The 21,878-nt window shown below is 34.9% G+C and overlaps 11 protein-coding genes across 11 annotated transcripts; 6 read left to right on the top strand and 5 right to left on the bottom strand.

Moving 5' to 3' along the window:
• Nucleotides 1–81: 81 nt before the first annotated feature.
• Nucleotides 82–803, top strand: TpMuguga_04g02455 (uncharacterized protein; the record flags this gene model as incomplete). The annotated part of the gene is made up of 2 exons (XM_061306177.1): nt 82–250; nt 538–803. 2 exons carry the CDS (start codon nt 82–84, stop codon nt 684–686), a joined length of 318 nt encoding a protein of 105 aa, XP_061161819.1. The 3' UTR covers nt 687–803.
• Nucleotides 667–4,265, bottom strand: cct3 (T-complex protein 1 subunit gamma). Its single transcript, XM_061305912.1, has 9 exons — nt 4,159–4,265; nt 3,853–4,060; nt 3,352–3,619; nt 2,559–3,029; nt 1,979–2,261; nt 1,466–1,581; nt 1,279–1,374; nt 855–1,009; nt 667–787 (listed from the first exon to the last, which is right to left on the bottom strand). The coding sequence occupies exons 2-9, from the start codon at nt 4,054–4,056 to the stop codon at nt 683–685; spliced, it is 1,698 nt and encodes a 565-aa protein (XP_061161818.1). The 5' UTR covers nt 4,057–4,060; nt 4,159–4,265; the 3' UTR covers nt 667–682.
• A 174-nt stretch (nt 4,266–4,439) lies between these two features.
• Nucleotides 4,440–8,207, top strand: fft3 (SNF2 family protein; the record flags this gene model as incomplete). Its single annotated transcript, XM_061305911.1, has 5 exons — nt 4,440–4,773; nt 4,851–4,951; nt 5,213–5,431; nt 5,708–6,251; nt 6,658–8,207. The coding sequence occupies exons 1-5, from the start codon at nt 4,701–4,703 to the stop codon at nt 8,205–8,207; spliced, it is 2,487 nt and encodes an 828-aa protein (XP_061161080.1). The 5' UTR covers nt 4,440–4,700.
• A 470-nt stretch (nt 8,208–8,677) lies between these two features.
• TpMuguga_04g00087 (uncharacterized protein) lies at nt 8,678–9,749 on the top strand (the record flags this gene model as incomplete). Its single annotated transcript, XM_061305910.1, has 2 exons — nt 8,678–9,270; nt 9,322–9,749. The coding sequence occupies exons 1-2, from the start codon at nt 8,679–8,681 to the stop codon at nt 9,747–9,749; spliced, it is 1,020 nt and encodes a 339-aa protein (XP_061161079.1). The 5' UTR covers nt 8,678.
• Nucleotides 9,750–9,844: 95 nt separating this feature from the next.
• Nucleotides 9,845–10,502, bottom strand: TpMuguga_04g00086 (uncharacterized protein; the record flags this gene model as incomplete). The annotated part of the gene is made up of 1 exon (XM_758628.2): nt 9,845–10,502. The coding sequence occupies exon 1, from the start codon at nt 10,493–10,495 to the stop codon at nt 9,845–9,847; it is 651 nt and encodes a 216-aa protein (XP_763721.1). The 5' UTR covers nt 10,496–10,502.
• A 169-nt stretch (nt 10,503–10,671) lies between these two features.
• Nucleotides 10,672–11,268, bottom strand: TpMuguga_04g00085 (uncharacterized protein; the record flags this gene model as incomplete). Its single annotated transcript, XM_758627.1, has 1 exon — nt 10,672–11,268. The coding sequence occupies one exon, from the start codon at nt 11,266–11,268 to the stop codon at nt 10,672–10,674; it is 597 nt and encodes a 198-aa protein (XP_763720.1).
• Nucleotides 11,269–11,705: 437 nt separating this feature from the next.
• On the top strand, nt 11,706–13,877 carry TpMuguga_04g00084 (uncharacterized protein; the record flags this gene model as incomplete). Its single annotated transcript, XM_758626.1, has 1 exon — nt 11,706–13,877. The coding sequence occupies one exon, from the start codon at nt 11,706–11,708 to the stop codon at nt 13,875–13,877; it is 2,172 nt and encodes a 723-aa protein (XP_763719.1).
• Nucleotides 13,878–14,468: 591 nt separating this feature from the next.
• TpMuguga_04g00083 (uncharacterized protein) lies at nt 14,469–15,254 on the bottom strand (the record flags this gene model as incomplete). The annotated part of the gene is made up of 1 exon (XM_758625.1): nt 14,469–15,254. The coding sequence occupies one exon, from the start codon at nt 15,252–15,254 to the stop codon at nt 14,469–14,471; it is 786 nt and encodes a 261-aa protein (XP_763718.1).
• Nucleotides 15,255–15,346: 92 nt separating this feature from the next.
• Nucleotides 15,347–16,240, top strand: TpMuguga_04g00082 (uncharacterized protein; the record flags this gene model as incomplete). Its single annotated transcript, XM_758624.2, has 1 exon — nt 15,347–16,240. One exon carries the CDS (start codon nt 15,347–15,349, stop codon nt 16,238–16,240), a length of 894 nt encoding a protein of 297 aa, XP_763717.2.
• Nucleotides 16,241–16,270: 30 nt separating this feature from the next.
• Nucleotides 16,271–19,123, bottom strand: TpMuguga_04g00081 (putative integral membrane protein; the record flags this gene model as incomplete). Its single annotated transcript, XM_758623.2, has 1 exon — nt 16,271–19,123. Exon 1 carries the CDS (start codon nt 19,076–19,078, stop codon nt 16,271–16,273), a length of 2,808 nt encoding a protein of 935 aa, XP_763716.1. The 5' UTR covers nt 19,079–19,123.
• A 157-nt stretch (nt 19,124–19,280) lies between these two features.
• On the top strand, nt 19,281–21,852 carry TpMuguga_04g00080 (GDP dissociation inhibitor family protein). Its single transcript, XM_758622.2, has one exon. The coding sequence runs from the start codon at nt 19,454–19,456 to the stop codon at nt 21,809–21,811; it is 2,358 nt and encodes a 785-aa protein (XP_763715.1). The 5' UTR covers nt 19,281–19,453; the 3' UTR covers nt 21,812–21,852.
• Nucleotides 21,853–21,878: the final 26 nt, after the last annotated feature.

The following is a 21,878-nucleotide window of genomic DNA, read 5'->3' as shown; positions in this document are numbered from 1 at the left end:
TAACAATTTACACATTGTGGAAAGATGGAAATATGATTAGGAGATGCGTGTTGTAGATTGGGAGCGTATGTGCCGATAGACATGACTAGGGAGTTGAGGGGAATAATAAGTTACTCTGCGATTTGGGATTTATTACAATTTCTTAACATTTGTGACCCTACTGAAATTGAACTCTTTTACACCAACCTCTCACTACATCAAATCGCCAATGAATTAAACATCTCCATGAAATTACTAAGGAAGTTTTTAGGTCCGTTACGGGGCTTGTACTCACTTACCTATTTATTACTTAGTTATGTAGCTACAGATAGCCACCCCGATGGGACTCTTTTTGTCCCCAGGAATCCCACTAACTCAGTTGCTTATTAACTACTTAGTTATTTAGTTATTATAGTATTAGTTAGGTAATTAGCTCCCCTTGGCAGTCCCCCACCCTACTACTATCCGGGCCAATCTCCGCTTGACTTTGGAGTTCACCCGGGATCCGTACTATTCACTGTACTATCATAACTTACTATAGTATTAATATTGTGATAGAGAAATTGGGAGTGAAATTACCATTTGGTGACGAGACCAGGTTAAACATTACATGTCTCAAATACCTCGAATTATTCACCAAACACTATAAAATGAAGTATAAACCTACAGATATAGAGGATAATGTGGAAAATGAAGTAAAAGATTAATTCTCTAGAGCTTGTTCGTTTAATCTAATTTTATCGTCCACAGTTTCTTCACGCTTCCCTATCCCACTCACTATTATATCTATCCTCAATAACATACAAGCCTATATCAATCATATTGTATTATACTATTAATTATATAGCTGAGTAACACAGTAGACAGTGTGATACAGATTCAAAAGAGGATTTGTAGATTTGTGATTTGACGAGGAAGATATCGTAGAGGTTGTGGTTAACTACGTTGATGATTTGGCCAGTTTCACCGTTTATTCCCATGTGGACTTCACCGTTACCATGCATCAACAACAAATCACTCATCAACTTTACTACAGAATTGTTATTACTAATAGTTAAGTAGCTCCCTCTCCCTTATATAGTTATATAGTTAATTAGCTCCCTCTAGGGGTATATAGTAAAATAGCTCCCTCTAGGGGTATATAATAAAATAGCTCCCTCTAGGGGTATATAATTAGGTAAGTAGTATATAGTTAAGTAAGAAGTCCCAGTAGGGAGTAAATAGAGTTCCCTAGGGAGTAAATGAGTAACTAAGATTGCAGTGGGGAACGGCAGGAATTGCCTGCACGCAACGCAGTACTTGGATTAACTCCGCAGTTCTGTGCAAGAGTCTTGGGAATAACCTGAAAAGCCTTACTCGCACACTCGTAACTCAACCGCCTCAATCCCACCTTCCCTACAACATCATTAACAATTATACATAATTATACACAATGTGTAACTGAATTAGTGTGTAACTGAGTAAATTAGTGTAATAGTGTGGGTACTGGAGATTTGTTGATTGAGGAAGTTGGAGATGTAGACTTCGGTGGCACCGCCGCCGGGTAATAGTTTACAATTGTAAATTATATTACGACAAATACTCAAAGCATCATACAAGTTTCTACAAATCAATCAAGTGGACACTAAATAACTCAGTAAATATTATAAGGAAAGAGTAAATATCGTCAAGAAGTGTGTAAGTGTGTAAGAAATGTGTAAATGGGTAAAATGTGTAAGAATGTGTAAATGAGTAAAATGTGTAAGAAATGTGTGTGTAAGTGTGTAAATTAGTGTGTAAGAAATGTGTGTGTAAGTGTGTAAATTAGTGTGTAAGAAATGTGTGTGTAAGTGTGCAAGAAATGTGTAAATAAGACACGATAGTGTCGAAATAAGACACAGTAGTGTGTAAATATGTGTAAATGTGTAAGAAGGGAGTAAATATGGTAAGGAGTAAGAGTTCTAGGAGTAAGAGTCCTGGGGGAATAACTGAGTAGAGTACAAGCCCCGTAAAGCGGTACCGTTCAATCTCGTTTAAAACATCTTTAGAAGATCCTCTGAGTAGAATGGAACATGCCTTGGGATCAGTGCACAGATCAAAGAAGGAATAGTATTCGTCGCCGATTTTATCAACGTGGAATAGTTTACAGCGGTGGCCAATGTCGGATTCAGTAATTTCCTCAGGACGATTCACAATCGTAGCACCGCAAGCCTTGGATATGCGGTTCGTGTCACTCTTTCTCACACGACGCAGACAACTTATTCCAGCCTTCACCAAATAATGCTGAGCTAAGTCACTGACTCCTATACATCACATTTATCATAATTATGTAAAATTTAATTGTAAATTTCATGATTTTAAAAATAAAGTCAGAAATTGATCGGGTTAGGAGAAATAAATTTTCCACTCCCGCAATTTCTGCTGCTTCAACCACTTATTTCGTAAAAAATAATTGCAAAAAATAAATAAATACCAAAAAGGTTGCAAAATAGTAATTAGTGGGGATAGGTAAATAGGTAACTGGGTTAGTAAGAGTCCCATTGGGGTGGCTATCTGTAGAAAAATAACTAAACTCTGTTAGTACAAGCACCGTTACGCACCTTTCTCGGTAACAACGAGATTACAATTGGAATTGATGATGTATTGGCACATTTGTTTAATTTCAGTTTCTTCCTGTAGAAGTAATTTATTCCAGACAGATTCGTCGTAGATGTCGACCATAGTCTGACTTTCACCTTTTTTATACTCCAAAGTACAGTCCAAAATGAGAATCCTGGGGTTCTCAATACGTCTGCTCATGTTGGCGTGGACAACGTCTTTGTTCACTACCACGCCGTCTAACACCTTAGAATCTTCAATATACCCACCAATTATCTTCTCTACCTTTATTAATCTTTTTATGTCCAACGGCTTTACGGCGTCAGGTAAGCCATCACTAACACCATTCAAACCATTTGTACAATTTGTACCATTGGTACGGTTGTGTGTGGATTTGTGTAGTTTGAAGATGGAGTCGAGAGCTAATTTGGAAATTAAGTCACCCCAACGATTACTAAACTTCGTACTCAGACCTATCAACAATTATTAAAGTAATATAATTATGTCATTTTAAGGGAAAAATAATTACAAATTAGGGGCTAAAAAAATAAAATGCAAAAGTTGATCGGGTTAGGAGAAATAAATTTTCTCACCTAATCAATCTTGCTGCAGTAACTACACATTTACCAAAAAATAATTAACAAAATAAAATAAAATACAAAAAGGTTGCAAAATGAGAAATAGTGGGGATGCGTAAATAACTAAGTAAATAATAACCAAGGGGACAAAAAGAGTCCCATTGGGATAATAACTAAGTAATAAATAACTAATGTGGATGCAAGCTCCGTAACGTACTTGATTGTATGATTTGTAATAATTTGTTATGATCATTGATGTTGACTGGGATGGAAATGTTATCAAGGGCTTTGAGAGCATCGTCAAGGGCTTCCATGAGGCCTTGAATGATTTCAGTGGGATGGATTTCCTTTTTAATGAGAGACGCGCAATTGGAGAGTAATTCGCCACATAAAATCACACAACTCGTCGTACCGTCACCAACCTCCTCATCCAAACTACGACTCAACTCTATCAACGACTTCGCTCCCGGATTATTCACATCTATCTACAACACCAATTAACATTATTATTTATCATTTTTATTGAAAAATAATTCGAAATTAGGGTTTAAAAAAATAAAATCAAAAGTTGATCGGGCTAGCTTTTACCGAGGAAATTTTCCTCCATTTCTGCTGCTTCAACCACTTATTTACCAAAAAATAATTAACAAAAGTAAAATAAATACCAAAAAGGTTGCAAATTAGTAAATAATGGGGATAGGTAAAAATGTGTAGATACTTCGCGTAGTATGGAATTGCCGTCATTGGTGATAACGATCCCGCCCATGGGATCGAGGAGCATTTTGAGCATTGACCGAGGGCCTAGAGTAGTGCGTACAATGTCAGATAAGGCCTTAGAAGCCTGAATTGTCGCCAACTGAGCTTTACGGTCAGACTCCTTCTTCAAACTCGGCTTAAACACCAAATACATTCCCTTGTCCATTTTTCTACAAATTTTCACACTATCAAATTATTAACTAAATTATTATTATTTATTAATTAATTTAATTATTAATTTGATTATTAGTTGAGTAAAGTTTGTTACGGAATTCTGTGGTGTTTCGAGGGGATAAAATAAAATTCTTGGAGATTCTACAAATAATAAAATAAAAATAAAAAATTGTTTAAAAAAACTCGAGGTATGAAAATAAATATAATAATTATTAATCGTATTTAGCTTGGATGGGGGTGTACTACAAGGCCAAATTTTATAAATTCTACAAATTTATTTTTTAAACTAGAATTGTTACCTTAATTTGTTCTATTTAGTCTTGTTTTAAAATGTTAGCTCAATTTGTAAATTTTATCCCATTTTGTAAATTTTAATTCAATTTGTAAATATTAATTAATTTGTAAATATTAATTAATTTATCAGTTTTGTGATCTAATTGATTAGTTTAATATCATTTGTAAAATATTTTCTTTTTTAAATTCAGTTTTAAATTTTTAAATGATGAAATTGTGAAAATTAATTAATCTAAACTCTATTAATATGTAAAAATGTGTAAAATAATTGTCGGAAAATCAGTTTAAAATGATTTTATTTTTAAAAAATTGTCGTAAAATGATAAAACAAATCATTACATAATGGAAGAGGGAAAAAACGAACCCGTAACACCAACAAAAAAGAAACGAAAACTCAAACAAAGACAATTCTCAGGTACCTTTTACTCAGTTAATAATTATTTAATTAATTATTTAATTAATTAATTATTTATTAATGTTAATTGTTTTTAGAATCGGATGATGAGAGGACCGAGAGTAAAGATGAAATACGTATTAAAAAACAAGTTTTACTATCACTAGAATCGCTACACTCTTTCTATCAAATCTCACAAGTACCTTTTACACGTTTTTACACTAGTTTACAGTTATCCCCACTTTATTCAGTTTTTGCAACCTTTTGGTATTTATTTATTATTTACAATTATTTTTTCGTAAATAAGTGGTTGAAGCAGCAGAAATGGAGGGTGAGAAAATTTATTTTCCCAACCCGATCAACTTTTGCAATTTATTTTTTTTACCCAAATTTAACAATTATTTTATGAAAAATTTGATAAATTTAGTTAACTACGTAAACGTGTGTAATAATGGTGTAGAATTTGCTGGGTAGATTACTGTGTGAGATGTGTAATGAGAAGTTGATGTGTGACGTGGGTTGTGTGAAGATAACGCGTACGTTTGGTGACTTGGCGGAGTTTAAAAAAATCGACCAATTCCACAAGTTAAAAAATTATCAACAGTGTGGCGTACACTGGCTATCAATCATTCATAAATCCAATCTCTCCTCAGCCATACTCGCAGATGAAATGGGATTAGTACGTTACGGTGCTTGCTATCACTCATCTTCATTCACTACTTATTCATTACTCAATTATATACCCCTAGAGGGAGCTACCTTATATACCCCGAGAGGGAGCTATCTTACTACTTTATTATATACCCCGAGAGGGAGCTATCTTACTACTTTATTATATACCCCTAGAGGGAGCTAATTAATATATACCCCTAGAGGGAGCTAATTAACTATATACTATTTACTTAACTATATACTATTCACTTATATATTGTATAGTTGGTAATAATGTGTATAGGGTAAGACAGTACAAGTGTGCGTATTCCTACAATACCTCTACAACCAATACAACAACACTATCACCACCGCTGACTCACCTAAGGATACCAATCACACTGATACTAACTCACCTGACAGTACAGACACACCTGATGATGATGATACGGTGGGATTACGGATGTATATAATAATAGTGCCTTTGAACATAATGTATAATTGGTATAACGAGTTTAGGGTCTGGACCAATATTAAGAACATCCTCATCTACCACGGATCGCAATCTCAACGACTCAACACCATCCAATACCTTCTCAATCTGCACCATCAACAATCTACTAACCGTGGGAACTCTGGGAACACTGTAAACTCAGGGAATAGAGTGGATGGGTTTATAGTAATGATAACGACGTTTGGAATGATGAATGATGATATAAGATTGATGAGGCGTTTGCAGCCTTTTGAGTATTTGATAATTGACGAGGCGCACTTGATCAAAAACTCCAACTCTAACACTTATAAAAAGCTTTACAACTGCCAATTCAATCATAAACTTCTTCTCACTGGTACGTTACGGGGCTTGTACTCCCCAGGGGTTTCTTAGTTATCCCCCTAACTACTTAGTTCCCCTCGGGGGTTCTTAGTTATCCCTCCGGGAGCTCTAGTTTTACAGTTATTTAACCCTTTTAGCGGACCTTTCTCCGTTACGGAGCTTGCAAACGCTCACATAGTTATTCATTACTTAGCTCCCTCTCCCTTATATTATTAGCTCCCTCTTGGGGTATAAAATTAACTATAGTAAATTAGCTCCCTCTAGGGGTATATAGTTATATAGTTAAGAGTACTGTATTACAGTACCAAATACTGTAATCACTAAAATATGACTAAATTAAGTCTAATTAAGTCTAATTAAGGGTAAATTAAGTCTAATTATGAGTAAACTGAAATTAGTAAGTGTTCACAATGTGTTAGGAACGCCGATACAGAATAGTATGGACGAGTTGTGTAACTTGTTACAGTTTTCAATGAGTGACGTGTTCAACTCCTACGACATTAACAACGCAATCTACAACATCATCCACAACCAATCTCTCGTCAAATCATTCACACAACACACACATTTCATTCAACACCTCAATCAACATAATAGTAATTCTGTAAATAATAGTAATATTGTGGAGAATGTGGAAGATGGTGAGAATGTGGAGAATACTGTAGAAAATGTGGAAGATGTAGATGGTGAGGATGTGTCTGAGGATACAACTGGTGCAGCTGGACCTTTCACCGTAACGGAGGAAATAAAAACGAGTATAAACAATATAATAGAAAAGAATAACAAAAAGTATATAATAAGCAAAGAGTTGAGAGTGTTACAAAAGCTGACAACGCCGTTCATCCTGAGAAGGCTAAAGAAAGATGTCATCAACGAATTACCCGTCAAACACTCCAATTACATACCCTGCCAAATGAACACTTTTCAATCTCACATCTATCACTCATCCGTAACCACTCTTAATAGTATGAATAGTACTAATAATACTATGAATAGTACTAATAATACTATGAATAGTACTAATGGTATTAATGGTACTGGTGTAGATATTATGGAGGGTATGGGTGATGGTACTGAGGATGAAATTAAAGACAGTTCGGCGGATACCGTAGACAATAGTAATACTGTAGAAGATGTAAACACTGTAGAGAGTGTGGAAGATGTAAAGAATACTGTAGAGAATGTGGAGAGTGTGGAGAATGAAGATGCCGTGGGACCTGTCACCGTAACGGAGATGAACAAAATATATAAACTGAGAAGAATATGTAATCATCCGTTATTAGTAAGGATAATATATGAAGATAACTTAATCCCAGCTATAGCCCACCTCATCAAAAAGTTACATCCAGACTTCAGTGAATACAACACCACAAAGATCACAGAATATCTCACCACACTCTCCGATTTCACAATTCACCAACTTCTTACACAATGTACCACCACGTTGGATCTGAGTGTACGGACAAAGTTGGATGTGCTAATCTCCAGAGTACCTGAGGAATTATATTTTGAGAGTACAAAAGTCCAGAAGATGCTGGAAATCCTGAGTAACATAATGGAAAGAAATGAGAAGGTATTAATATTCTCACAGTTTACGAACTATCTTGACATAATTCAACACGTTCTGAGGTTAAGGGAAATTACGCCGGTACTGCGTCTGGACGGGACAGTGTCGCTCACTGACCGGGACACCATCATTAACACGTTCAACACTGACGCCGTGTCAATCCTATTAATAAGTGTGAAGGTGGGGAATGTGGGATTGAACCTATCAGTGGCTAACAATGTGATACTGATGGACCAGAGCTGGAACCCGTACAATGACATACAGGCGGAGGACAGATGTCACAGAATAGGACAACAAAAAATTGTCAACATTTATAAACTATTCGTCAAGGATACTATTGAAGAATATATCATCGTTAAGTCACATAATAAATTACATCTCAACTCACTCTTCAATCATTAATATACTCACACTATTGTATTTCTTTGTTATACCCTATAATTTAGCTATATACTAAATATACCCCGAGAGGGAGCTAATTAACTACATAAGTGAGAGGGAGAGGGAGCTATTTTACTATACTTATATTATATACCCCGAGAGGGAGCTACTTAATTATATAACTATAATACCCCTAGAGGGAGCTATCTTACTAATACCCCTAAAGGGAGCTACTTTACTATATACCCAAGAGGGAGCTAATAGTATAAGGGGAGAGAGAGTTACTTTACTGTATAACTTTAATACTACATAAATACTGTACTATACTCTTAAACCCAGACACGTAATACTACACTACTATTACCACTATACTATAGTATATATAATATACTGTAGTGTATATGTATGGTAGTATAATAGGTATAGTAGTGGGATATATAATAGATCTAATAAATACTTAGATCTATTAATTATAAATAATATTAAGCAATAATGAACCAGATTACACAAAGTAATGCTATTCTAAGGCAGTTTTCATCTGGAAATTTTAATATCAAGTCCTTGTTCACACAGTGTATCGGTAATAGAAACTACCCAGAAATTAACACCAACAATTACCCATTCAATACATCAGATCATTATACTCCCAACTCAGAACATTATACTCCGGATAACACAGTTGATAGTGTAAATAGTGTGGGCAGTGTGGAGATATCACGATTGTGTGTGAGGGAGAATGAGTTAAATTCGATAAAACTGGACAAGCCAAAGAACGTTAAAAAGTTAATGAAAAAACTGAGGCTAAACGATGTCAAATTTAGGGAGAGTAAAATAATAATAAATCTCAGGGTGTTGAACAAGTTTTATGAGTTAATTTATGAGAATGAGATGAGAGTGAAGGAGGAGATAGCAGTAGCATTTACCACGCTGGAAATGCTAAAAAATCAGCCACACGGACAGGTTTTACAACTTGTCACTGAAAATCTAAACATCGCATTCATGATGATTAATCTCTCACAAATGTACCTACACCTCTCCAATTCCATACTACAGAGAATCACAGAGTTCTACTCCAATCTCTCAGGTAATCATAACTCAAGCAATCTTAATACTATAGATAATAATAATACTGTAGGAAATGATGTGGAAAATGCTGCTGCTGGACCTAACACCGTAACGGAACCCCGTGTAACAAAAAGAGTAAAACTCTTAGTGGGAAGGATAATAGAATCACAAGTGCAATCGAGGTTATTTTTACATTTATCGTATGAGAAGATGATGAGGTTGATAAGTCAGACGCATATGAAGTTTAGTGCTGGGAAGTTCCGAGTGAATACGGCGCTGGAATTTAAGTTCAAATTACAACTCAACAGCGTGATAAATTACCTTTACGAAGCAGTCAAAGATTCAGATTTACTCGTGGATAATCAAGTTACTCTCGCTAACTTAGCACAACTCGACGTTGTAACACTGGATAAAGTTGACATACCAGTAGATAATTTACCCACTGCCATCACACAATATATCACACAATACATCACACAGTATAATCCAAACCCTTAAATATACTCAGTAATTATATGTTTAGCCTTTTGCTATCTAGAGATTACACTTGAACATTTCTACTATTATATAATATATAATATAGTATTGGGAGATTAGAATTCAAAGATCTGTAAGGGTTTACGGTGAGGATAAAAATCAAATTCTAAAAAGGCATCGGGGAATACGAGAAGATAATAATCTTCGAGTTCGTGGATGAGTGAGATTGGGAGTGGATTTCCTTGTTTATGTCTCCAGAAGTGAGTTTCGTCAAAATTCACTTGGACGCAGGGGTTCCAGGGAGAGAATAAATCCACCTTAATATGACCGTTGATTATTTTTTTCCTAGTAATGATTGGCTGTAACGGTCTCCCAGGCTCCACCCAGTCATTAAATTCATACCCGTCCAAATTTAACTTCTCAATGGTTTCTTCAAATTGCAGCGCCATAGTATTCAATTTCAAGTTAAATAGTAATTTTTTTGGTAATCCACATTGAGGAAACTCATAGTAACTCCATAACAATTTGTCACCCAGTTTCACGTGGTAACATTTGAAATCAATTGAGATCTTAAAAGTTGTATCACATAACTCTGTTGAACACTGTGATACACCGGTTAAATTGAGATTCAAGTCGTAGAGTTCCAGGTGATCCAGCTGATGTCTGGTATGAGTTACGTCCTCCCAAGCATGTTCAAAGTCATATCTACAATAGAGAACAGGTTTACCATTGATAAGATCAGCTTTATACTGTACTTCTGTAGCCATAATTAACAATATTAGTATTATTTTGAGTGATTGGGAGGGTCCAGTAGGGAGTTGGTAGGGCCAGTACATTCTTACCAAAACATACAAAATCTGTAATTTAGGGTTTAATTATACTGTAAATCAACTATAAATGGGATTAAGAGTAGAAAGTGTATAAGTAATATGAGATTAAGTGGTTAAAATTTGATGAAGTCCCTCTTTTCTGCAGTTTGAAGGTTTACAACGTAAGCAACTTTGTGAGGAGTGTTTGGTTTATTATCAAGAGTATGTCCACTGGCCACAATTTCATCACATTTTTCATCGTCGTCAATTAGATGTATTACCCTTGGTCCATCTCTTATTGTTCGTTTAGTTTTGAATTTCTCCAGTGGTCTCCCAGGTTTTACCCAGTCATTCAAATACCCATTCATATTTAACTTGACAACACCTTCTCCCCTCAATTGTAAACTCATAGTGTTTTTCTTGAGGTTAAATAGGAGTTCTAACGGGCTGGCTTGTACTTTTGAGGCGTAGTAGTTCCATATCAACTTGTCTCCCAGCTTAATGTGCAGACAAATGATATTCAGCAATATCCTGAAAATTAGACCAGATAACTTTGTTTCACACTGGGAGACTGTGGTTAAATTGAGATCATAGTCGTAGAATTCCAATTGGTCAACGTTATGTCTCGTGTGTGTAATGTCTTCCCAAGTACCTTGAGGTGTACTTCTACGGTATATAAAGGGTTTACCATTGATTAATTCAGCTTTGTACTTTGATTTGTCCTTTGTCATGGTTATTTACAAAGTTTACAGTTAATATGGAGTGATTATGTGTTAGCACAAGTTGGCAAACAGGTGCATAGGGAGTTGGTAGGGCCAGTACATTCTTACCAATACTTATAAATTATTGGTTTAATGTGTTAATTAAGCTGTAAATTGACTATAAATGGGATTAGTATACTTAATATACTATACTATATATATTATATATATATATTACTATATGTATATACAGTATAGTATATAATATATATGTAATATATTTACTAATATAACACCAAATTAAGCTTATTTATACATTAATTAAGGCTTAAATAACTTAAATTAATGCCTTAAAATACTTAATTAATAGTATGAAGAGTAACTTTACTAAACCCTGTTTACAATTGGCTAGCTATAAGAACGTGTCTTGATGACACTAACTGAGTTTATTAAAAATATTGTTAAAAATGTATCAGCAAGTGATTCAGTTTGGATATCCGCAATTTCTCGCCATTATGAGAAATGGTAAACCATTTGTCATAAGAAAAAATGGTTTACACGAGCAGTGGTACAGTGTCACTCATCTCAGATATGACATTGCCAAATTACTTTTCACAGATCTTGATGACAGAGATTATAATTACCTCCAGTGTGACGTGGAATTGTATGAATTAATTGTTGTATTTACATTTGGGTTTAAGTGTAGGAAGGTCTGGTTTGACGGCAGATTGTGTTGGACCATGCCTTCGAATGCCAAGGAATTTCCTAAATATTTAGCATTTCACCTGAGATATAATCAAATGTATCTTATGTTCTCTAAATTGAGGATGGAGAGACTGGATTTGGAGAATCCTCACGTCAGTGCTGTGGTAGAGCGTCCAGTGTCTGTAAAGAGAAGAGCTCAAAATGATAAGGGAACAGTTAACAAGGCTAAAAAAGTGTGTAATAGAAAGTTAATTACACCTAAAACTTCTATTGAGCCCAGTATAGAAATGGTGGACGGTGGCTCTACAAGCCTCAATATGCCCAGGCAAACTGAACTACTTAGGCTTGAGAATACAGAAGAAATATCTGAAAATTGTTCAATACCTCAAGAAAAGACATTAGAAAGTTCTAATTTACCGAATGAAAGGGTGAGAATTGAAGTACTGGGAAAGAGACAAAGGACTATACTAAAGCTTTTCCAGGAAAACTGGCACAAAATTATCTTATGTAATGGATACAATTCGACTTCTAATGGTAACAATTATCGTTACAAGCTTGAGAAAAAGCTGTTGAGTAAGAAGTTTAGAAGGAATTGTGCCAGAGAACTAATTGAATCAATTGACTTCTACAAGGAACAGAAGATTATAGTCTTCGGAACTGAGACTAAGTTCACTGTGTATAAACTGGAAAATGGCAATTGGACTGAGGAACACTATGTTATTCCACCGATAAAACTCCTTCGCAGGGACGGGTTTCGCAATTTTGTTAAATTAACCAGTGATCAGTATACTGTCCACTTAGTTATAATTGCAGGTATACTCTTCTTTGTATACAGAGTAATTGAGGGTGTAGAATGTATGATGGTAAAGTTCCGATTTGAGACCTTGGTCAATTTTGATATTAGAAGAAAAAACTTTATCAAGACTTTGGTGTACAGTTTGACAGATGATAATATGTTGGTGGAGACCAACCTACTGATTAAGTGTACAAAAGTTAATAATGGATGGATTAGTAAGACTCAAAAGCCTTGGTATTTAAGGCATTATGCTGCGGGTATGGGAGGATTAATACCAGTTTACATGGACAGAGTGAAAATAACAGAGAAATCAAGAAATATTTACAGAATTGACTATCAAAATGAGCCAAACTCTTGGGAAAGGATTGACATTATCAAGTACCGTGAAAAAATCATTTGGAAACGTGAACCAGGTCAACCTTTTCCAAAGAATTTGACACAGTATTCAAAAGATGGTAGAAACAAGCTCACTTTCCAATTTGAGGATAAATTTATCCGTTACATAATGATAGGGAATAGATCAACGGAGGAACACTATCCAATTCCACCAATCAGACTACTTAATGAAGAAGAGGGGAACAGTAGAGAACTTAGTTCCGAAGATTATAGTATACAATTTTGTTCATTTAAACATCCTAAATTTGTTTATACTCTCAAGAATGGAGTGTGTACCCTTGTTAAATACGGTGAGAGAGTAATATATAACGGTAATCCCGGTGAGAAGCCACTCCATGTTTTTTACACCATAGATAGTGGAAGAATTGAAATCGTTTTCGAGGACAAAATTCTATTTACCAATTCAAGAAGTCCCAATTATATTGTGAAGACTTTCATAATTCCTCCTGAGCTAACCCTGTACAAGAGAAATGATCAGGGAGAAGCGGTAAAACTCAATGCTCCAGAGTACATAATTCAGATACGTAATACCACTGGGTTGAAATACACACCTAGTAACGATGTTAGTTGCACTGAACTTAGACATAATGGAACAGTAGTTTGGAGATACACAGATGGACCCCAACCCGTATCGTTCATTTACTACTTTAAAAAAATAATTAGAATTTCTGTACGTTACCCCTATAAACCTTCTCTACATTATAATCTCGAAAATGGTCAATGGACTCTTACCAACCCTTAATCTAATCACTCAATATACCATATACACTATATACATATTATATATAGTATATTATATATACTATAGTGTATATAGTATAGTATATATAGTATGTATATTATTATGTGTCTGGGTTTAGGGTGGTAAATTAAGTCCATATAACACAGGGTAAAATAACTCTATTATACTATTTACATTGTTTAGTGACTTTATTAAGGAGTAGTAAGTGTTAAATAGTACTGGAATAACTGTTATCTTAGTATACACCTAACTATAGTGTTGTACCTACTATACTCTTACCACTATACATATACATAATATATATATAATATATAGTATAGTATAGTATTATAGGTATAGTATATTATGTGTCTGGGTTTAAGAGTATAGTACTGTAGTAGTACTAAATATATACTATAGAACAGTAGTTAAGAGTATAGTAAAGTAGTTAAGATATAGTAAAGTAGTTAAGATATAGTAAAGTAGTTAAGAGTATAGTAAAGTAGTTAAGATATAGTAAAGTAGTTAAGATATAGTAAAGTAGTTAAGAGTAATATACTAGTTAAGGTTATAGTATAGTAGTATAGTATATATAGTATGGTGAGTATGATATTATTGAATGGGAGAGAGGGGATGATTGAATCCGCCTCTTCGGTTCATGTATTGTCTGTACTTGCGTTTGGTTTTCTTTTTAACGGTTTTAAGGTTAATAGTTTCATGTTTCTTGTTCTTGGTAGTGTCAAATTTGGATACGCCAATCAACTTCCTCATCAACTCCTCCTCATCACACGACACATTACCACTCACCATATCCATCACATTTATGTCATTGTTTCCAATACTTATCGAACTACTTCTACTACTTTTACTCCTACTTTTACTCCTGGTTCTACTCCTCTTGGTGTGTTTTTCACGTTTGTTCCTGCGATATTCAGCCGTTTCACGGCGATATTTGTCATTTCTACTGTCATATCTCTCACTTCTGTGATCTAAATTTTCTCTTTTGGGGTCATATTTTTCGGTTCCACGGCTGTATTTTTCACTTCTATAGTCTGATTTATCACTCCTGTGATCATATTTTTCACTTCTATAGTCCGATTTATCACTTTTGTAATCGTGTTTATCCCTTTTATGATCATATTTTTCACTTTTGTAATCGTGTTTATCACTTCTATGCCTGGGATTGTGGTCGTAATTATCTCTTCTATGCCTAGAATTGTGTTCTAATTTCTCTCTGTTTCTCGAGTGTTTTGACTTGATTTGGTTATATTTCGGGTCATTGAACCAGTAATCGCCTTCCTCCAGTGATTTCTCAGACTTGCCGGAGTGGTTGTCACTGCGACTACTGTGAGAATTGTGTCTATTCGCTCTCTCACGGCTGTTGTAATTATTTCCCATTTGGATAAATTAACGCCAAGTTTATTCAAACTAATTTTCAGCCACACCACATTGTTAAATTAGCTTTTCCAATTTTAACAATTTTAAAAATAATGCTTAAAAAAAATGTTAAACTAAACTGTAAAAAATCCAAGAATAAATTTATTAAAGTAAATAATAAATTTATTAATAAATTGAGTAATAAAGTTGTAAAGGGGAGTAACAAAGTTGTGAGGGGGAGGAAGGATGTGAATGAGATATTCATACCCACTCTGCCCTTTCCCAGTATTCTCCTATGCATACACAATTCTAAACCTCTAACACTACTCACAGAGGGGAATCTAAGGAGTAATACTGAGGAAACTACTGATTCTGTGGACACAATGGAGAGAGAATTGGTATTGGAGAGAGAATTGGGAGTATTGAATGTGTTTAATGGGATATTAAGGATTGGTATCATGAACAAGAGGCAGATACTGAGATTATTTAAGCTGAGTGACGATTTTTCGGTCAATTTTACGCTGAACAATTTGCTCGGACTACTTATCCAAAACGTCATTTCAAACCTGTCAAACTATAAATTACACAGGAAAATTTACCTTGAAAGTTACAATTCTGAGGATTTCTCACACTACACACTCGCACTCGATGACTCGCTCTTCAGCCTCCTCGATACACACTCACTCTCCCAACACTTCTCACATCTCAATATTAATACCACAGACACTATTGACACTGTAGACACTATGGATACTGTTGATACTGTTGATACAGGGGACACAGGGGACACAGTAGAGAACACTGAGAACACTGAGAACACAATAGATACGTGGGAAGTGAAGTTTGGAGAGTGTTTGGGAGTTGATGAGATGTATGAGAATTTGATGAGTGGTAGGTTGTGTGACGGCAGTGAGGCCGACTTTGAGAAGTTTAAAACTGCAATTCTAACTAACAAGTACGACTTCATCTCGCCCAAATTCATTAATCAAATTGTCAATCTCTTATAACAATTAATTATATTAATTATATTAATTATGTTAGAGTTGTAAGTTTAAATCTTTTATTAGTTCGTTCATGATGTTATTTACATTCTCCTCCGTCATCTCCTCATCAGACGTTACGTCTTCTTCTAACTCCACTGTGTCATTGTCAACTGAGTTGTCATTGTCTACAGTATTACCATTGTCTACATTGTGTATGGAGTGTGTGGAGTGTGTGGTGTTGTTGGTTGGATCTGTGGTGTGAATACCGCCTACGGAATCGTGTGTGAGATTAGACTTTGGAGTAAACTTCATAAATCTCTTATAACCATTTGCATAGTTTAGGAATTTCAGCTTACGTTTCACACTGTTCACACTGTTACTAGTGTTAGTAGTAGTGATTGGGTGTTGGGAGAACAGCTTCATGCCATTTTCCGTAGCATTTATTATTACATATTCGTACTCATAGTCTGGGTCTACTGTTACGGGGTCTTCCGTAACGGGGTCAGGGTCCACAGTAACAAATTCTACAGTGTTAACATGATCTACAGTGTTAACTGTGTGACTATTGTCTACAGTAACAGGATCTACAGTGTTAACTGTGTGACTATTGTTAACAGTGTGACTATTGTTAACAGTGTGACTATGATCAGTAATGTTAATTGTGTGGTATGTGTCGGTGAAGTGTTGAGAGTCTGTGGAATTAAGATTGGAGAACTTCCTGGAGAATAAACTCGTTAAATACTTCACATTTCTCTTCTTCTTCCTCCTCAGTTCCTTACCATACCCTTTCTCCATATTCTCCCTATTCTCCACTGTGTCCACTGTATTCTCCACTTTCTCCATACTATCCACATTCTCCATACTATCCACATTCTCCATATTATCCACAGTGTTCACAGTATTCTCTATAAGAGAAGTGTTAGTGTGTTGTGTGGGAGATTGAGTATCAGATGCTATGGTGATTGTAAAGGTGTCGATGATATCAACTTCTTCATCACTCATAGGGACCTCCACCGCTTTATCCAACACCCCTGATATATCCATTGGTGATCTATACATTGGTGATCTATCCACTGGAGATTTATCCGTAACCCTAACTGGTTCTAACTCATTTACTAACTCATTTACTATCTCATTAACCATCTCACTAGTGTCTCTATGGTCAACCTTATTACTCTTATTACTCTTATCACTATGGAGAGATTGGAATAGATTACGGATATGGTAAAATTGTTGTATATATTGTAGTAGTTTGTACTTGAGTATTGTGGACTGGTGTTGTGACTTGATCAGGTCCAGGGGATACCAACTTCTTAATAAACAGTATAACGACTTCCTATTCCTCAACAGTCGCTCCTGGACATGTAAATATATTCTACCCACATCCAGACTATCATACATGTTACTGGGTACTGTGTCCACTGTATATACAGGGTACACAGTGACTACACTATCCGTGGTATCAGTGTTGAGTTTGCTGAATAGTTTGGATTTGTCTGAGAGTTTCTTTAGTAGCTTGTTACTTTTTAGGGATAGTTTTTTTAGTATCCCATTGAAATTCATATTCCTATCCATTAACATTTTCTTCGTATATATCCTCTCTATCTTATACACATAATCATACACATTCATATTATACATTCTTAGTACCCAATTTACCACTCTATCCTCCATATTATCCACTATATCCTCTTTATCCATATTCTCCATAGTATTACGAATATCCACACTTGTGTTACCTGAGTTGTGAGTGGGGAAGAAAATTCTTTGCTGCAAAGTCCCGGTCTGAGTGCTGAGTGGGAGTGGGTTTTTACTCAGCATATGGTCTATTCTAGGTCCCAAATCTGTCATCAACAGAAATATTACCTTGTTGTACAATACTCTACCCAGTAACTCGTGGGACGAGAAGAAGTAATATATAAACAGTGAAAACACTGCAAATAACAGAAATAACACCAAAACCGTAAGAAACAATAATATCTTTATCCTGACAATTACTTTATTACTATAGTTGTGATTAATAAATTGGAGTAGTGGCTTTTGATTCAGCAGGGAGATCCTATTGTTGGTGAATAATATTACAAATAGTATTACTATTAGGATTATTATTAATATCCACGTTACCAAACTTTGGACCACCGGGAAATAACACACTCTCACTCCTCCCAATCTATTACCACTCTTAACACTATTACTATTATCCCTACTACTCTTACTATTAACACTATTCCTATTACTCTTACTACTGATATTATTGACAAGGGGAATGAGAAACTTCCACCTGGATAATAATGAGAATGTGATAATAATAATGAGTATGTAGGAGATGGAGTATAGTTTGATGATGAAGAAGACGGCGGAGAGGAGTAACAGAGTGCCCAGCAGTAGTGAGAAGAACTCAATCAAGGTAATTACATGCAGTTCCAAAATTCTATCCACGTCACTAACCAGTTTAACACTCAATACCATCCAAACCAATAGGTTTGTAGTTGTACTCAGCAATAGTAACACAGTTAGTATGGTAACCCGCTTGGTAGAGGTAGAGAATTTACAGTAGTTAATACTGACATGTGTGATGGTGGTGAGTAAACTGATGAAGATGTTGATAATAATATTGTATAGAGTGGAGAGATCTGGTAGGAGTCTGAATTGTATGAGTAGTAGTAGAATGAAATAGTGTTGAAGAGAGAAGAATAGATTCTTGATGATGAAGCTGAGGAGTAGTAGGGATGAGGTAACGCCTAGGAGTAAGAGGTGTAAGTCCCACTGAGTAAAATGGAAATGCCTATTCCTGGTAAATAACTGCTCTAATTCCAATTCTTTAGATTTTATAAACTCATACCTCAAATCCAGCAAGTCCATTGCTATCACATTACTTTACACATTTCTACATTATTTACACAGTTTTACACATTTCTATATAGTTTTACAGATATTTATACATTATTACGGATTTTTATAGTAATTTACACATTTCCACAGATATTTACACATTCTTACACAATATTAAATAATAATTAGAAAATGATATGGCAAAAAAATTATAAATAATAATGGAATAATAAATGGAATAATAAATGGAATAAAATAGAATGGTAAGTGGAGTAAATTGTTGGATTTGGAGGATAATATCTCATTATCCCGACAAACTACACATTCCCAGCCATTACTCACTAATTACTATATTATAATTATTAATAAAGTTAGTATAATTATTGTTAATACAATTGTGTGAATATGGAAGAGTATGAGTATGATGTGGTAATATATGGAACGGGGCTGGTGAATTGTTTAATTGGTTCCATATTAACCAAGAATAATATTAAAGTGTTACATGTAGATAAGTTTTCAGATTACGGGAATCACTTCAGATCACTCAATCTCACTCAATTCCTCAAACTTTCCCATCCCTCTCATACCACTCATACTATTTATACTACTACTGATACAGTTGATAGTAGTGTAGAAGATACTGTAGATGATGTGGAGAATGTGGAAGATGGTGAGAATGTGGATAAAGTGGAGAGTACAGATAATAGTGCTGTTGGACCTGACACCGTAACGGAAAACCTAAAATCAATCCTACCGTATGTAGAAAATGAAGAGGACCGTATAAGAGTATGGGAAGAGATGAGAAATGAGAGTAACAAGTATAATATTGATGTGTACCCGAAGTTGTTTATAAAGAATTCACTATTTTGCAAATTCCTCATTCAAACTAATCTACACAGAAATCTACAATTCTGCACCAATCACACACAAAACATACTCTTCACCACTGTTAATACTCTTAATAGTACTTTAAATAGTACTAATGGAGATAATACTGAGGATACGGGGAATACGGGGGATAAAGATAATACTAAGGATAAAGAGGATACAGGGGAGGATACGGGGGAGGATACGAGGGAACGGTGGAATGAGTTGGTATATGATAAGAATAGTATATTTCGTAGTAAATATCTAAGTTTAATAGAAAAAAGATTACTATACAAGTTCTTCACTATCATCAACTCTCACACTGAAGATACTAAGAATACTAAGGATAATACTGTAAAAGATACTAAGAATACTGTGGATAATACTAAGGATAATACTACTGATACTGTGAAGAATACTGAGGATAATACTAAGAATAATGAGGATAGTGTAGATGGTGTGGACTGGATTGCCTATATGAGAAGTAATAATTTGAATGATAAATTGGTGAATTTGGTTAATTATTGCATATTGCTGGATCGTTCTGTTAATGTTCATGAGGGTATTAGTGGAGTTAAAGAATATTTAAAAGTATTTAATGAGAATAAGAACTTTGTGATTTATTTTCTATACGGAATTGGGAACCTAATACAGAATATCTCACGGCTGTCCTCTCTATACAACTGCCACTTCATGCTCAATCATACCATCAAACACCTTAACACCCTTAATAGTGTTAACACTGTTGATACTACGGATAGTGTAAATACTGTAGATACTGTAGAGAGTGTGGAGAATAAGAAGAAAGATTCTGAGGACAATAGTACAGCTAGTGGTAGTGTAACTGATGAAGAAACTACTAACACAGACACTGTGGATAATACTACAGATACAGTGGATAGAGTTGACGTGGTTAACAGAAGATTGGAGTTGATATTGGATGAGTATAGGATATATACGAGATATATAATTTCAGAGTATGACATTCCCAACTGTGTAGAGAATGACAGTACAGCAGATAGTTCAGATGAGAGAGTGATAATAGTCTACATAATAAGTAATAAAAAACTACTAAACGATTTCAATCTATGCATTGTCATGCCCAAATCCAATTCCTACACCGGTAATACTACCACCACTGATAATATAGATGACACTGGTAACACTATGAATACGGATAATACTATGAATACAGATGACACGTATGGTACAGAAAAGTTGGATAATAAGGTAGTGTATATATTACAGGTGTGTAAAGAAACGTGTAATACTCCGGATGATAAATACCTAATCTACTTCATCACTAAGACTAGTGACGGTAGTGAGATAGTTGTGAATGCTTTAGTAGAAGAGATGATGGAGTTATATGTAAGATTGGGAAATGACTTAAACACTATTCTATACACCACCTACAACACTTTCAACACCCACAATACCATACACATCTTTTCTCCCTGCTCTAACACTACCACTACTATTGATACTAGTGTTAATGATACTACTGGTGTCACAGATATTGGTAGTGTTACGGGTGTTGGAGGTATTGTGGAATATGAGGAGTTGAGGGGTGATGACATGAGAATATATAAATGTAAGTATAAAAGTGACAATGTAATATTATTATCAAATGAGTTAAACATCTCACATCACATCTCACAGTTCTTTCTATCACTCTACAATAATCACACTGACAACTCTGTTAACACTGGTAACACAATGGGTACTGTTAACACCAGTAACACAGGAGATAATTCTAACACTGTAGAGAATACTGTGAGTGTAAATAGTGTGGATATGTTGGAGGACTATTTGAAGTATAAAGTGGAGGAGGAGGAAGGATTTGATATAAACTGTGAATTTCTCAATGACCTAATTAGTAAATTCTCATTCCAGTAATTTTTCGTTCCAGTAATTTTTCATTCCAGTAATATCAGAAAATATATATACTCGGTAAATAGTGTTA

This window comes from Theileria parva (assembly GCF_000165365.1).
Source record: "Theileria parva strain Muguga chromosome 4 map unlocalized ctg_529, whole genome shotgun sequence".
In the NCBI taxonomy this organism is placed as follows: Eukaryota; Apicomplexa; class Aconoidasida; order Piroplasmida; family Theileriidae; genus Theileria; species Theileria parva.
Note: the sequence above shows the minus strand (reverse complement) of the source record. Positions and strands in the feature narration are given on the sequence as shown.

Coding starts and splice junctions, on each gene's coding strand:
- cct3 (XM_061305912.1), bottom strand. CDS start 4,056: ATGGACAAGGGAATGTATTTGGTGTTTAAGCCGAGTTTGAAGAAGGAG. Junction 2,262..2,558: donor TCTCGTTGTTACCGAGAAAG/GTGCGTAACGGT, acceptor TGTGATGTATAG/GAGTCAGTGACTTAGCTCAG. Junction 1,010..1,278: donor GAACTGCGGAGTTAATCCAA/GTACTGCGTTGC, acceptor ACAATTCTGTAG/TAAAGTTGATGAGTGATTTG.
- TpMuguga_04g00080 (XM_758622.2), top strand. CDS start 19,454: ATGGAAGAGTATGAGTATGATGTGGTAATATATGGAACGGGGCTGGTG.